Source organism: Poecilia latipinna, unplaced genomic scaffold, assembly GCF_001443285.1.
Source record: "Poecilia latipinna isolate Pla-1442-1.1 unplaced genomic scaffold, P_latipinna-1.0 Scaffold630, whole genome shotgun sequence".
Taxonomy (NCBI): domain Eukaryota; kingdom Metazoa; phylum Chordata; class Actinopteri; order Cyprinodontiformes; family Poeciliidae; genus Poecilia; species Poecilia latipinna.
In genome coordinates, this window is record NW_015113246.1 from 152969 (window position 1) to 170083 (window position 17115).

Consider the following 17115-nt stretch of genomic DNA (forward strand, 5'->3'; position numbering starts at 1 on the left):
AATCCAGTTAACTAATTTTAAAATCAGGCATTAATCAATTAATTACTACAATCTACCTGTGACGCATGTGGCTAGAGTCAGCGTGAAGTCCTGACTGAATGAAAATCATTGTAACCTATTTATGTTAATGTAGAACAGCTGAAAAGTTACCAGGTTTATCAACTGCGGTAGCAATTTGGCTCCAGTTCCTCCCCTTGTCATTTCTATATTCTTTGCACGAAATGTTGAATAAATATTAATGTTGTTTCCACATATCATCACCAATGTCCGCTGGACTTCGGGTTGCGCTGTGTCAACTGTTTGGGATTCCCCTCCCTCCGTAATTTCCCCTCAGAAGAGACACAGATTGGCTACCTGTCACATTCAACAGGCTGCATTAAGCTCCCAGTTGGGGAAAACCCCCGATTTAGATCAGGGGTTATTGTGATCTAAATCACAATACAGGATGATCGGTTACGAAATCACCAGCGACAATGTTAGATCACCCAATGATCTAAGATTGTCATAAGGGGAAAATAGAGGCAAAAAATCGTGTAGTGTGAACTACTGCATTAGGTAGTCGGATGTGCCTGTCTTCTCTATTTAAATCTAGTGATTACTGAAGGTTACTATAGTATACAGACTTCATAATCTACACTCTTTTGGTTGAATGCAGTATTTATTTCCACTTTGGCTTTATGTTGTTTAGTTTTTATCCAAGTGCGTTTTTTGTTATTAAATTATCATAATTTTCAAAATCATACAAAGTTGGCACTTTTAATGGACTTTCAATGCAACTTTTAGAGCAACTTTGCATTAAAAGTGTCATTATTTATCGAATGGCACTTCATGATAACTGTCATAAACATTCATAAAGACTTCTTTATGTTCATGACAGATGTTATGTCATGTTTATGACAGTGTCATGTCAGTCTTATGCACACCCCTTCAAATAAAGTGTTACTGTATATTTTTTTCCTTCATTAAATGCTAGTGAACAGTAGTCTGTAGCTAAGCTAATTATGCTAAATGGTTGATAATCTCACACAGTCTACCCACCTCTCTTGGAGAAAAACTGGGTTATAAATTAACACTCTTGCCTTTTTTCTCTCTCTCCCTCTCTCTATTTTGTTTTTGAAAACCTGATTTTATAACTTTTCTTAGCAGCCGTAGTAACTGGCACAGTCGCCGCTGTATTCAGCTGCAGCTTCTACTGACTGTAGCTGCATACGTCATTGTTAAGAGCTCCAAGCAGGAACGAACCATTTAACGCAGATNAAAACCTGATTTTATAACTTTTCTTAGCAGCCGTAGTAACTGGCACAGTCGCCGCTGTATTCAGCTGCAGCTTCTACTGACTGTAGCTGCATACGTCATTGTTAAGAGCTCCAAGCAGGAACAAACCATTTAACGCAGATAGGGGGGAGTTCAGGGTAAAAACGGATGTGTGTTTTTTGGTCTGGGAGGGGCAACATTTAATTTTTACTGCTAAAAACAATCTTTGAAAATACAAAATTATTAATTTTGTATTTGACAGGACCCCGATTTTTTTTTTTTAATTTTATTGCTATGAGCAAAAAAATAAATAATTAAATTGTGGAGGGCCCCCTGCTGGTCAGGGCCCCTAGAATCATCATCACTTTTCACCCCTTTACTGCGCCCCTGGTTCCAGTGTTATGTGTTGTTTTGAAAATAAAGTGCATCTATCTATGGCAGGAAATCGCATGTATTATTATGTCATTTCCATTAAATCAGTGTCAAAAGGTCTTGAAACAATATTATCGTTTATCGCAATAATTTTTTTGAAAATTAATCGCTCAGCAAAATTTGTTATTGTGACAGGCCTAGTTATAGGCCATATTGTGTTTCTGTTACAGTCAGAAGATGTACATTTCCTCTGACTTCACATACCCAATGCTAAAATTAACCCATAAAAAGCCAAAGTTTCCTTACTGATTTCTGTAAACAGGAACTATCTTCAAAAACCTGCTGATTCCTATTCTTGACTTCTGCCATCTGCTGGAGGATGTCGATACTACAGGTTTCATACATTTTCTGTACTATTTGTAGAGTTTAAACCCAATTAACTTTATTTATAGCCCTGACCCAGAAGTAAACCTGACATATTATTTAAAACAATTTTTTACTTGTCTCTCTTTTTTCTTTCTTTCTCTCCTCAACATAATAAACTGCCAAATCTATTTAGACAATAATAAGTAGATTAACACAACTTCATATCTTGCATTCTCATTTGGTTTCTCTGTGTTGTATGTATTGTAGATTATTAAACGCGCCACATAACATGCAGAAAGAACATAGGTTGAGATTTGAACCCTGAATCTGCTTCCTGCAAGGCAACAGTGTCCAGGTTGCACCTTCAAAAAGCAGATTTTATGAAGTACTGAATGGTGACAGATATTTTAAAATAGTATTACAGAAAAACTGCTGGTTTTTGTTAATAAATGTTGATGTTTTAGGTGTACAAGTACATTTTATCAGTTGCTTTTTCTATAGATTTCCTGATTTAATGTTCTTTAAATACCAAAATAAAAGCTGCAATGCATTCAGCATAATTTAGACGTGAATAATTATTTCGGTTGTTGAACATATTTAATCAATTATTCAATATAACAATGAAAAATATTAATATTAAGATATTTTGTCAAAAGTTAATGAAGCTCACCCCAATTTACTCCTAAATCACTGCTTTATCCAGATGACGCCCAGGTGAAGCTAACTCTGGTGAGTCATTTAGTATCAGATTTTAAGGTTAAACATGACTCCTCCTGCAGTTCTTTAATGTAAAAAAACTCACTCGGTTATGACGGCTTTGCTCTGGTGAGTGATTGCCACCAGAATGTGAAAACGTGCAGAGCTCACCACAGCAGCAGATATGTGGGAGTGTGAGATAACATGAGGGAATGCAGAAGGAATCCTGCATGTTCAGAGCTGAAGTAACGTTTCAGGTTTTATTTTTCTTTACATCATTTCAAAGTTATTTCTGCAAAATCTTTTTCTTATACTTTCAACCTGCTGATTCCCATTTTATGATTTATTAGCCATAACTCAGTGCTGGTGTGTGTTTTCTACTTGAATGAATAATTGCTTGTTTGTAAAGATGACACTGGGTTACAAAAAAAGTATTTTTGGAAGTTGTATATGTTTTTTCAACTGAATCCAAAAAGGACATCCATTTTTCTCATTCTGGTCAGGTTTTATTCTAACTTGATTCATAGAAATCCGATCTTCTGACTAAATCGATTACATTTTTGTGACATTATCAATTCATTTCTGTTAATGTTTATCATCCAAAAAAGGTTTTAGAAGAAAAAAATTGTTTTCTAACAGAGTGCAGGGTTTCCCCCAGAAAGCTTGTTGACCTTGATGCTCGGGGCGTTAGGGCAATCATCCAGCCGGCCGCCATGTTTTTGAGTTTAACAATGTTTAAAGTTAACAGGAACTTTGATATTATCACTTGATAGTTGTGCACCATTGGTAGATTAATACCTAGACACCAGCTATAAAAAAGGTAATACTTAAAAAAAAAAAACTAAAAACAATAATGTGGCACCACATATAAGCCTGGCGGGCCACCAAGAAAAGCCTGGTGGCCCGCCACGCTTAAAAGACACTGTGGGAAACCCTGGAGTCTATTAAATAAATGTTACAAATTTGGATTTCTGTAAATTGAAAAACCCCAGACAATTTTTTTGGCTGTTGACCATTGTTATTTAAAAAACTAAAAAGACGCGGAGAGATTCAAAACGACGATCAGCATGGATGTTTGAGCAGTACCTGTCTCTGAATAAGAGGAATCAGTCATCAGATTGTCTGGTGATTGGCAGCATATCAAAGAACTTGACGCCTCAGATTCCTCCTCCTCTTCCTCTTCTTCCTTCATCACTTCATCCACATCTTCCTCCTCATCCACGTCTCTGCTTCCTATTGAGTATCCCTCTATCCCCGTTTCCTCCTCCTTCTCATTGTTGCCCAGAGAGGGTTTCTGGCCGGGGCTGCGCGTTCCTCCCTCATCGTTTTGGGGAAGAGGGAGAGTTTGTGCGAGTGTCTCATTGAGGTTTTGCGTTTGGGCGGTGAGGGCCTCCGAGTTTGACAAGTTGTCACAGAGATCAAAGCCATCAACGTGAACTTGTGACATCGAGTTGCCCTCCATCTCAAACAGACCTGAGGATAAAAAGATTGGATCAGCTTGGTACAGAAAAGAATAGAAATACATTTAAAAACGAAAGAGAGGGCCTCATTTTCCTTTGTACATTATTTAAAGACTGTCTGTTGCAACTTGAGACAACAGCAACCACAGCATCGCTAAAATGCTGCCAGAACAACCTCCCCTGTTCTCAGCTGCTATTTTCTCTCTAAATCACATATAATTACTACTCTACAATTGCTCTGAGCTTTTATTCAACCATAGAAACGTGAAAAGTAACCACCATGATCCATTGGCTTCTGCAGTGAGGACCAGCGGCTGCAGTCAGGGAAGCCTCTCTTCAGGCCTGCAGAGACGACAAAAACGAGACTAAACAACCCGACTTCAGACAAAGCTTAAACATGGCCGACAGGGTTGAGTCCATTTAGACAGAAAACAAACATGTGAAACAAGTGTGGCATCATTCCCAAGCTGTCAAATGAACCTTTGAGCCAGAAGAGATTATCAACATGAAGTTACAGTCCAACTCTTTTCTTTTGTCTTAAACCTGCATGACTGCAGCTTTCTTCCAGCTGATTATAACTTTTAACTGGTAAAGATCTGTTTTTACTGTCAAACATTCACTCTGCAGCATAAGAAAATAATTACATGCTCAGATGAATCACAAAAACACAAAATCTTACCAAGGATTTTTGTCTAATTTCCAGTGCAAATATCTTAGTGCATTTTAAATAAGACAAAACTAACTTACACATAGCTTTTCACCAGTTTCTAAGAGCTTATTTAGGTAAATAATTCCCTAATATTTATGAAAAAGTGTTGGCTGTAAGTGAGATAACCTGGCAGTGAAGCTAGCACCTTTTCATCAATATTAAGGAATTATTTACTTGAAAGAAACTCATATTTCTTGCTGAAAACTTGCAAGTTAGTTTCGTCTTATTTCAAGTGTGGTAAGATTATTTTATTTTTATTTTTTGCAGTGTAATCAAGTTTAAGGTCCTGAGTTTCACCACCTTTGTTTTTAAGACAGGGGAATAAAAGTATTAACTTTTTTCTGTTCTTAAACTGCATATTTTGCCAAACTCTGATTGCTAAAATTTTCTGGCAGTTTTAAAATTTTCTGGACATTAAATTATGACCCATTTTTCTCAAATTTAATTCAATTCAATTTAGCAGTGTGGAACATGTTTAATTCACATGTTATGTTCCTTAGTTGAAAATCTGGAATAGATAAATAAACCTGGATTACACAAAATCAAGAAAATTATGGACAACCCCGATAATCTACTTCATGAGAGAAAAACAGTGTCTTCAGTCAGAGGCTTCTTCAAAACCGCTGTAACACAGACTGCTACAGGAGATCTGTGCTGCCAACAGCCATCATCATCATCATCAACAATAACTCTGAAAAATTTGAATTAATATGAATAACAACATTTAATTTCCCTTTGTGATCAATGAAGTATTTTTAATTGAACTGAATTGGAAAAAGCAGGCAGGTGAACGAACAGGTAAATCAACGTAAAGCGCAAATCAGTATTATGCAACAGCACAGTTTCTTTCTTCACTCTTACTGCCTTGCTTCTGTTTACAGTTGACTCAGCAGCAGTCAAGACTGACACAACCAGATTAACCACTTTAAGCTTTCACTAACCCCTAGACCTGCCCTTCAACAACTGGTCCGAACCCAGATTTTAGACTGGAACTGGTTAGGCCATCTCTTAAAAATCAACTTTTAGGTGGTAAAAGTACTGGAAATTCCCTCAATAATGTAAAAGGAGATAAAGGCATAAATTAAAATCCAGTTTAGGAGAAGGCTCAATACGAAAACAATCCGAAATCTCACCCAACACGCAGATCCAGGTTAATTACAGCCGATCTCAGAGGAACAGAGCTGTCCCAGTTTTCTGCAGCTTATTCCATCTACAGGGAGGTGAGCGCACATAACGCGTTGTGACCACCTATGTTTCATAAGCAGATTATATTTTAACAAGAGACGACACCCTCTGAATGAAACGACTGTTTGCTTTTCCTCACCTTTTAAAAGAAACGGACAAACTTAGCACGGCTCCAGCCTGCGACTGATCCAACAAACGCACTGAGACAAACATCTCTGACATTTAAGTTTTACGCTCCAGCAACCTCAAGATCACAATCACAGACGCTATTCTGACCCGTTTTAGGAGTTTCTCTGTTATGCAGGATCTGGTCGTCAAACGATCCTCTCCCACAGAGACATCCGTCTCCAAACAGCCATCCTCTCTTCTTTATAATCAGTGCCCTCACACCACAGGGGGCCATGAATAATACACGACACAAGAGGACAGAGGCAGACAGTGGCTTTCAGCCAAATGGACAAACACGGAGGATAAATATCCCGATCTGTTTGTTAAAACTCACCCACTAAAAACTAAAGTAACATTGACTTGGTGGAGTGGATTTACCACCATGAGAAATAGAAAAACATGAAATTAGGAGAGCAAAAGACAAAGTTACATTTAAATATTCTTAAAATGAGGTAAGTTAGCTAAACTTTCAAAACATTTTCATGTCAAATGTTTTGTCATTTGCAAGAGCTTAACTCACATTTTAAAATGATACAGTGATTATAAGTTAAAGACCAAGAGAGGGAGAGCTTTTCAAAATTATGGACACATGGACACATTACCAGAAGCTACAAAAAAAGCATGTGGTAACTTATCGATTTAACTGATTTTTAGCATAGAGACACTCAGTACCAAGGGCTGCACAATATATAATCATCGCATTGTCACTAATTGCGTTTCCATTGACAATAAGTGCAAATTGGAATTATGAAAATAAATTTGCTTAACAGAAAAACAGCAATTTTTTAAAAAACAGGTTTTTTTATGAAAAAAGTTTTTGTGCTATAATGAAGTGGTGAATCAAAATTAGTACAATTTGCAAAACTGCAATGGAAACTTTTTTTTTTAATCATGCGTGTTACTACTGGCAAAAATGACAAAGATGATGACGCAGCATGTTTTTGATGACTTATTGCATTAACAAACGTAAGGCAAATATAAACATATTTTAATTGCATCTCTTATTTAATGGAAACACCACAAGTGCAAAATTGGGTTTTGTTGACATGAGTGGAATATAAACAAAGTTTTGTGCACGTTCGTAATGAAAATACAACCATGGGTAATATGCATATTGCAAAGAACTGCCTGGACTGTAAAAAATATTGGCTAATTTTTCAGGTGCCATGCTTTAAAGCCCTGTGTGCCATTAATACAGTATATTTGTTAACACTTGCTTAATGCAGAATGAAAATGTTTTTCAAGCAAAAGAGGCAGCATATTGATCAATTTATTTAAAAAAAATAATACAACTAAGCCCAAAACTCTTTGATATAAAACCTTATTGAGTTGGAAATAATGGTAAACTTCTGTTCTAGTAGCTGGATAAACTACTCACAATCAACCAAAAGCAGGAATGTCTAAAAAATGTATTTATTTATTGCAAGTCATATTGTCATAGTAACTCTCACCAATATTATTCCATGTTGCATATTTTCCTAATTCTGTACGGCTCTATTATTGACATGACTAATAAAACTTTTGTTAAGTCTGTTGGTTTTGGTGTCCCACCAACATCTGGCCCCCTTTACAAACCCTCTGGGTGCGCCCCTGGCAATTTGCCGACACTCGGTGAAATCTTGTAGGTTGCTATAAAAGCCCTGAACTCTGCAGTTGAACTATCCCAATCAGTTGGGTGGAGCGCTGATGCTGGCTACAGTTCAGATCTTCTAAGCCACAGTAATGAATAACAGAACAGCTCAGACCTTATGTCCGTATTTTACATTCAGCGTAAATCCAAAAGCACAGCATGCAGACAAAATAAGATGCCAGGTCTCCAGAATGAGATTGATTATTTAGTAAATAAAACCGCATAGCTGTCCGCAGGCAGTTTAGAAAGCCAGGCGTGACTGACAGCTGAGCTTTCAATTAACATGTTGTATTTGTGACCTGTCAGTTGCGAACGTTGCTCTTGAAACACGAAGCAGAAATAATAAACGAGGTTTGTGCTGCTTCACTAAAAAGACGGAAAACCTCTGAGAGGAACTAGAAACAAATACTTCATTTTAACCCATTTAATGTGGAATCGCTACGTCTGTCTTGACGTTAGTGGATGTTGCTACCAGGCTAGCATTAGCTAGCGCCCAGCCAAACAGGAGACACATCTGGCCACCTTTAGGAACCCGCACCGTCATTTTCTTTACGCTTCCACGCACTAGCTGTAGTGCCACTGCTACAACGGAATAAACGTTACGACGCAGCGCGGTCAGGACGTACTTACGGCTGAAGAGAGAGGCTGAAGGGCGGAGAGCTCAGCATCAGACACCTTGCCGAGGATGTTGTTGTACGGAGTGTAATGCAAGCGCTACCCGCAGTCAAAACAGACAGCCAGGGGTCGTTGCTGCCGCTCTCCTCGGGCCCGGGCGGAGTGTCAGCTACACCGACCACGAGCTCTAGCGCCATCTATCGTCCATGTTTCACTTTGTGTTTAGCGTGACAGAAAGCAGCACAAAAATGTGAAGGGTGCGACGGTGTGTTAGTCATTGTATACAGAAAGAAGTTGTAAATTTCCGCCCAAAAAAAAGACAGAAATTTTCTAGAAATTTCTAGAAAAGACGATGAATTTTTTTGTTTGTTTCAAAAGTTTAAATTTTGCTAAAAAAAAAAGGAAGAAAAAGAAAGAAAAAAGCCTCAGACATTAATATCAGAAAATTTCTACAGAAAACAAGTAATATTTTTTGAGTCTAAAAATGTCCGAGAAAAAAACGCAAATTTTCAGATTAATCTCAGAAATTTTCAAGAAAAAGTTTTGAAAAGTCAAAAATTTGCTAGAACCTCAGAAATGTTGAATTTAATCTCAGGAAGTTTCTAGAACAAACAAGAAATTTTTTTGAGTTTCAATTAAAAGTTTGAATTTTGCTAGAAAAGAACTCAGAAATTCTTAATTAATTTCAGTATATGTCTTTACTGCAAGGAATTTTCTGAGTTTAAAAAGTTGAAAATTTCTGGAAAAAACAGAAATTTTGAAAAAAAAATATTTTCTTAGTTTGAAATTTTTCTTTCAAATTTGATCTAAACCACCTTGGGCCACATACTACCCAGTGTGAAAAGAAAAGGAATTTAGAAAAGTAGATTTTTGTCCAGAGGAAGGAGGACTGGTATTGAGACCTGTTTCTACCAGGTTTGTGCACTGAGACAGATAATTTTCCAAACAGGTCATTCAGATTTGAACATCCTGAACATCAGTTTATATATCTTGTCACAAATTATAAAGTAGATTTATGCCTAGACTTAAACTAGCTCATCCTAACACACTCTTTGATCTGAACCATTTAAGATCTGGCTCTATCTTCCTATGACCAGTTAGCAGTTTATTTACCACTGCACTGCATCCAATAACTCTGGCCCTTTTGAAGAAAAGCATCCCCATAGTATTATGCTGCCACCGCCATGTTTACTCAAGGATATAGTCATTTTTCTTCACATTTTGGGGACTTTAAACATTCTTCCATAAAAGCCAGATTTGTGGAGAGCACAGGGTTGTTCTGAAAACAGATTATCTACCTGATCTGTGGGTTTCTGCAAACAATTAGACAAAAATGTGGAAAAAATGATACAAAACAACTTCAAATCATCACATTTTCTTTGTCAATGACCAAGAAAGCAAATAATAGCTTTATTAATCAATGTGATTTATGACCAAATGACAGAGCACCAATAAAACCTGGGCTAGACATAAAAAGTATGATATATTTTGTTTTTAAATTAACATATCTAACTCACATATTTCATAAAGCATGAGATTTCACATGCACAAACAATCATGAACTCACAAATATAAAAATACAAACAGCTGCTGTTATATAATGAAACAGCACTGCATTGCTTTTTTCCTTGGTTTGCTTCATATAAAGACCTATGCAAGTTGTTACACTGCAGTAAGCTGATTAAATAAAACAGCAGCTGTGTTATCAAGTGAAGCACACTAGGATGTCTGATGTATGGGATCACTTGCACAGCCTGAAGCTGCAGTGATGGATGAAGGGCCGCAGTTTGTGTATATTTATGTCCAAACTATGAAGACACTGTAAAACAAATAAGAAGAATTATATTTATAGCAGAAACTTTTAAGCTATTTCAGTAACAGAACTGATGGATTGTTTGTTATTCTCCTATGGCTATTTATCTGTCCTGTTTCGTCATACAACAGTAGATTATTGAACACATGTTTAGTTGTGTTGTTATTTTAGCCCCAGCCCTCCCGCTGTGTGTTCTCCAGGATCTCCTCATAAAGCCAGCTCTGTGTGAACTCCTGACTCTTGTCCATCAGCTGGAAAAGTTGAAGATACTCGTCTGGATAAACGTTTCCAGTCAGGATGTCCTCTGGCAAGCCCAAGTCTGATAACAGTTTGCTCCCACTGTCAGGTGACCACACACTAAAAAAAAAAAAAATCAAACAAATAAGAGGCATGGTGAAAGAAAACCACACATGCTTTGACAAGATGAACAAAATGATTAAAAACATGCTTCTAATACTTCCATTTGGATCCTAATTGCTTCTAAACACAGTGTAAGCACTTAAAAGAAACCATCCAACTGTTTGTTCACAGTAAGTTCATGTTTTTTGGTGTCTTGAAAATTAGCCATTTCAAAAACCTCACAATCAAAGGTCACTGCACCGTTACCTAGCAACCCTAGTCCGTTACCTAGCAACCCTAGTCCGTTACCTAGCAACCCTAAGGGAACTTCAGCACATCTGAATATATTGTTAAGTGCCTTGAGATGACATCATTTATTATGAAATGGTTCCCTATAAGTAAATTGAATTGAATTGGTCTGTATGGGCTGTACAATGGCTTACATGAATTAGAAGGAAATACAAACAAAACCAAAAGAAAGACAAAAAAGTAAAATATAAAACTACATGTTGGTTCCCCATGTTTAATAAGAATAAGCAGTCCATAATTTAGAAACTAGTAGGGGTTTCCCTGGACCTTAAGTTTGTTCTGGATTAGTCGGGTATAAAACTAAATGTTGGTTCTCCATGTTTGATTCTTGTTCTGGGTTGCTCAGTAATAAACTAACAGGAGTTTCTCTTGCTCTGATATTAAGCTAAATGTTGGTCTAAAGTAATAAGTATTCCACAGTTTACAAACGTAATAAACTAAAAAAATATTAAGACTAAAATCTCATTATCTAAGAATAATTTTGTGCAAAAAAATAAATAGAACCAATAATCATGGATCACACCTTTCCACACTTTCCACACTTGGAAAGCCTCACACCTTGAGGTTTTCCTCAAGGTGTGAGGATGTGATGCTGCTTGTGTGACGTGAACGCTAGCTTCGCCTGATGCCGTCTGCTTACTTGAGCCTGTCGATGAGCTTGACCTTCCGTTTCGCCAAACACTGTTTGACCATCATCAGCAGAGTTGAGGCGTTGGAGGGCGTGAGGCCTGAGGAGAACAGGTCGGCCCGGGGACGCAGGCGAACCAGGCACAGGTGATCGTTTGGAAGCTACAGGGAGAGAAAAAGGCCAAATGTTGCATTAAACACTTTAAATGTTTACATCACTGCTGCTAATGGACTGGCTCTGTTACCTTGCTCTTGGAGTTGCGCGCACTCTGCCTTGAAGACACAGTAAACGACTCCCAGGGCTCCTGAACACACAGATAAGGAGGTGGAGGAATGAAATATCAACAGACGTTTCCTCTCTGATGTCATGATGCGTTGCAGACATGGATCAGTTACCGGCATGAAGGTACAGAAAGGTTTTAAAAAGTTACAGCTTCACAACTCAAACTAGTTTTCCACCCTGTTATTCCTGGTTTTAAACTTTAATTTCCAAAGAACATTTAATACTAGAGCTGGACAACATTTTAAATATCCAAAGTAACTAAACAGAAGAACCGAAATTATAAATACAATAGATTATGAAGTGTTAAAAAAAAACAAAATTGCTTTTGAAAACATTAATAATGAGGTTCAGACAGGGAAAAATGACTTTTGTTTAAAAAAAAAACTATTACTTTATGTCAAATGTTTTCAACAATATTAAAGCACAACATCACTTTAAATATTACTCAAAATATAGAAACAAATTGATCTCACTCATTTTTTTTATTATATCAAATGATCAAATGATTTACTGCTTATTTGGACAGTAAATCCAAATAAGCAGTAAATCAGACCCGTACCTCCTCCCTCCTCAGGTATTGATCAAATTACAGATTTTGCCTGAATATGTAGATTGAATATATAGATATTCTATCTACATATTTATTCTATATGTAGATAGAATAAATCTATCTACATATTTATATGTCAGCAAACTGCATAAAAACAGCCAAAAATCATCTATTTTCCAAGAAAGCCAGTTGTTTTCATGCATCCTCACATATCAGCTGCTTTTATTATATTTTCAAATCATTTTTGTAGGTTATACCGTTTAAAAAAACATTACTGGCACATCATTGTTATTAGCAAAAATGTTGATAGTCCTCACAGGTTAATTACATGGCTGCACACTGTTAGTCAGGTGGCTGAAACTAGGCAACAAAAAGACTGGAAACTAAAAGAGCGTCACTGTTTTAAGGTATAAGAGGCAGATCTGATAAGTCAGTCCAAGCAGCAAGGCAGAAACTCAGAAACTAACATTAACTTATTATACTTACGTTACCAGATATAAATGCTACAGATAATATTTTACTGTAATAATCTTAATAATCATATTTATTGGGCAGCAGCGGGGGTATTGATTTCTTTTTGGATTAAATAAGTTTTTTTTAATATATTTTTGTGTTAATGCAGATATTACAGTATTACAATAGAGCCACAGTATTTCTATTGAAAGTTTTCATACAGTGAGAATCTCATGTCATGGCTGCTACGTCACTTAATCATTCGAGGCGCCATGATGGATGTCGGAAATGAGAATCAGGAGTATTGACTGAGTGACTGAAACTGTTTTCCAAAGTTGTTTTTGTCAGTTCACTCGTTGCTCCACTTGTTCGAGTCGAGCTAATTTGTCTGTGAACGTAACACACCTGGTTGGGGCTCATAGACGGATTTACGAAACAGCTAGCTTAGAAACCGACCCGTACCTCCTCCCTCCTGAGGTATTGATCAAATTACCGATTTTACCTGAATTCACGCCACATGATTTATGTCGCTACGCCACGTGCAAATGGCCAACAGGAACACAAAAGATAAAAACCGCAGGCACTAACTTAAAGGAGAAGCGTACCTTGTGCAGAAGTTGGATATCACACGCCATCTGCCAGAGGACGCCGAAGGCTCTGTAGAAGATCATTTCACCGGGACGCGACATCAGTTTCTGATGGATTAACAAACAGGTTTTACACAACCATTAGATCAGTTCATAACCAAACCTCATGCCAACAACAAAGTGTAGAAATGCCTGTTTAAAATCTGCATCAAACGTTATAGAGACAAACACATTTATTATTTTTAATATTTACCGTGTACTCCCTCTCGCTGATGAAGAGGTTCAGCTCTATTCTTCCGTATCTGTAGACAGACAATCGCTCAAACAGAGCGTAAACCATCTTCAGCAGCGTGCCACGCCCGTTACGCTCTGGCAGGAACCCCACCACCTTCACAGGGACGTCTGCACAGACCCACAAATACACACAACAACAAATGCTTTTCAGCTTTTTGAAAACAGACACACACAAACACTCACATCTGCAAGTTAATTTGACGGAATGGCCGATGTCCGATATTAAATTTGACAGCTGCTATCGGGCGATACCGATACCATGCCCATAATAAGGAAAGGAAGCATTTGGAAGTCGTTCCTTCAACCTATGCAGGAGTCGTCAGTAAAATCTGCATCTTTTTCTCCTCACCATCAGTCCAGGCAGACTCCGATATTCCCAGGTCGGTGAACAGTTTATCAGTAAACATGGTCGGAGGTTTCACGTTGCCGTTGCCGATGGGGTCCAGCCTGAAGTAGTCGCAGTGAACCACCTCCAGCTGACCATCAAGACGCGACTCCAGCTCCTGAAACACAAATCAATACCTTACCTCATCAATACCTTACCTTAAAAAATACATCCTACCAAAAATGAATTTGTCAGTAACTAAGTATGTTTAAAAGAGGTGAGAAAGAATGTGATCCCGAGAGGAAGGGAATTTACCTGGAGGTCAGGTAAGAAGGTCCGGTCTCGCTCCAGAGCAACGACTCTCTGAGCTCCAGCATTCAGCAGAGCTTTGGTCAAAACACCAGGACCTGCAAACGAGACATTCACAACAAACCGAACTGTAAATCTTCTACAAAGTAGCACTGCAGCCAATAAGTATTTAGTAATCAATTATTCAGATGATTAGTCCGATAAAAAAAAATTGGCATATGTGAAGTTTTTTAATTTAACTACTTGAGCCATTTTTATACAATATCAGAAATACAGTGAAAGATGCAAAAATTGCCTAAAATGTAATAACACAGTATTCCTGTAGTAGCAACATAGTAGTAGATCACTTGGAGCAAAATATGCATCTGTGGTTAAATAATGTACTTCTAGCATCAACATGTGAAAAATCCTTTCTGATTGACTTAACATCTATACAATCTATTGATCTGCTGAATATTTTTTGGATTAACTGATTTAAAAAGTGTCAAGAATTTGCTTGTTTACAGAATTTGAACCAAGTGAATCAAATCTATGCACTTGAAAAGTTCTGGGTTAAACATATTTCTAGACAAAGGAGGTTTATTTAATCTTAAATTAAACATCTATAATTTTTTTGTACAGTTTTGCCTTAATTACTGCTCTGAGTATGTTGCTATTTCAGCAAATAGCCTTTCTTTGAATTAATTTACTTTAATTAACAATTAATCAGTTACTAGATTAGTTGACAATCATCCCAATAATCAATTCATCACGATTATTCTGATGTCAGCCCTAACACAAAGGCTACATCACAGATCTGCTGCTTCTCACCTGGATTACATTCGAAGATGATGGTCTTAGCGTCCTGCAGGTCAGGCACCAAATGCTGTGCGACCACATTGGCCAGATCTGGATTAACTATGAAGTGTCTCATTATTTTAGAAGCCTGTGCACGGCGTAGGTTTTCCTCCACCTCCCCGAGATCCAGGTAGTCGTAGCGGCACAAAGGACGAAACTGGCCCTGCGAAAAAGATATGCACTGTGACTAACTGAACAAATGCCAACGAAGAGTGAAAAAAATGAAACTGTTAACTTCATAACAGTCATATCGCTCAGAATATATATATATATATTTTTACCTATTTATAAAACATATGAAAACTAAACTTGCATCATGTTCAGTCTATAAACACATCAGGTTTATTAATATTCACTACATTGAAAATGACTGTCTTCTTTACATATTTTATGCTTAATGTGTGAAAAAGATGCATTTCTAAATTAAACCTGTGGGTTAAGAATGGCGTCACTTAAAAAGAAAAAAAATGTAAAGAAATAAAAGGCTAGAGTCTAATAAAACAAATTACCAACCTGTACAGCTGCTGCAGACAGGTTCCTCTGTGCCAGCATTGACGAGGGGGATGTTCTCTCTGAACGGGGCTGATGTGAACTGGGACCCATCGAGGGCCGACCGGGACCAAAAGAGTCAAGGCTGTAGGCCCTTTTAGGAAGATTAGAGCCCCCAGGGACTGAGGTTGTTGGGGCCAGCACTGCCTTTCGCAGACATGATCTACTTCTAATGGTGTGGCAGCAAGAGGAGCGCACCATCAGCTCCAGCACTCTACAAATCTGAGTGGCCATGGTGGATCAGCAGACATAAAAGCACGATGGAAGGTAGGGAAGAGACCTTTGTGAAATGTCGCAGCCTAAAAAGAAAACTAAGATACAAGAGAAAACTTGGATTGAAGGAATATGTAACACTTAACTGGAAGCACATGTTTCGTCCTTTTCTCAATCTGCATTATGTCTTTTACCCGTTTAAGCATCAACTTATTATGTGGCTAAGCATAATATTTACAAGTAAATGGATAAATAAGGGTAAATGAGTTGAAGCTAAGACAATTAAAGCTACTAAAACTCTAGAAGTGCCAAATTCAGTACATTTAATTAGCAAGTTGCTATTGCTAACAGAACTTCTCAGAAACAAAATGACTTCGAAAATGAGCACAGCCAAGTTCCCTATTGTTACTATTAAAGACAGACAAACTGCGTATTAACGTTAACAAACTGCTATTTAAGTTAGCTAGCTTGGCTAGCCGTGCTTTTGCGTCCCTAGAGTGCTACAGGAAATACCGATGTTATCACAAAAACGTTAACACTGACCTCCCGCTAACCTCTTCGTAGATGGTCCGGTATTTGTGTTCCGGACGGGATCAGTGAGTCAAAACGTCCCTCCGTACCTGATATCGGCAGTAAAGCGGAGTGACATTGAGCTGCATCCTGACCCTCTGCGCAAGATGTTTTTGCAACACTCGTGGTGCCGCAGGCGCATGGGATTTACGTCACTCTCCAGTGACGGTTACCGGCCTCAGCGCGACAGCCATATTTTGAGTGGCAGAGTATGTCCGTTGCCAAAAATACACAATACAATTCGCTCAATGGATTTCTATTTTTTATATTGAAAGTGTGCTAACATTGTACTTGACTTAATCTTATACTATCTGTGGCAAGACATCAATTCTCTTAGTTACGTATAGACGCCAATAATAAAAAATAAAATTATTTTAATGTAGTCATTTTACTTCCTAGCATCATCTCGTTCAATTAGTTATATGAGAAATCAGTTAAAATAATTTGAAGTCTGCATGTATTATTCAGTGAGGCATGCCATGAAAGAATTTACATTATTTTTATGTTTCTTCAATGTTCACTCAAATAGTTTAATCTGCACAGAAAATACAATAAACCTATTAAACCTGGTAGAGTAGTTTCACTCCGACGCCATTCAGTCA

The 17115-nt window shown here is 37.6% G+C and overlaps 2 protein-coding genes across 4 annotated transcripts in view; both read right to left on the reverse strand.

Moving 5' to 3' along the window:
* The window catches only part of LOC106954131 (consortin), a 27154-nt gene extending 18519 nt beyond the window's left edge, over window positions 1–8635 (reverse strand). Inside the window, exons 1-3 of one of the 2 annotated variants that reach the window (XM_015043408.1) lie at window positions 8471–8635; window positions 4428–4490; window positions 3775–4161 (exon numbers count right to left, since the gene is read on the reverse strand). In XM_015043408.1, the coding sequence (XP_014898894.1) occupies window positions 3775–4161; window positions 4428–4437 (397 nt within the window). In that variant the 5' untranslated portion in view covers window positions 4438–4490; window positions 8471–8635. Of the gene's footprint in view, window positions 1–3774; window positions 4162–4427; window positions 4491–8466 lie in introns of both variants that reach the window. The other variant, XM_015043407.1, reaches the window with a different exon arrangement.
* Window positions 8636–9820: 1185 nt separating this feature from the next.
* tfb2m (transcription factor B2, mitochondrial) lies at window positions 9821–16672 on the reverse strand. Of its 2 annotated transcripts, none has more exons than XM_015043416.1 (10): window positions 16487–16672; window positions 15695–16041; window positions 15155–15344; window positions 14351–14442; window positions 14060–14213; window positions 13670–13818; window positions 13435–13524; window positions 11789–11848; window positions 11557–11705; window positions 9821–10625 (listed from the first exon to the last, which is right to left on the reverse strand). In XM_015043416.1, exons 2-10 carry the CDS (start codon window positions 15962–15964, stop codon window positions 10436–10438), a joined length of 1344 nt encoding a protein of 447 aa, XP_014898902.1. In that variant the 5' UTR covers window positions 15965–16041; window positions 16487–16672; the 3' UTR covers window positions 9821–10435. The 2 variants fall into 2 exon arrangements, with proteins under 2 accessions (XP_014898902.1, XP_014898901.1); XM_015043415.1 differs by having other exon boundaries at window positions 15695–16029; window positions 16487–16671.
* Between the last annotated feature and the right edge of the window lie 443 nt (window positions 16673–17115).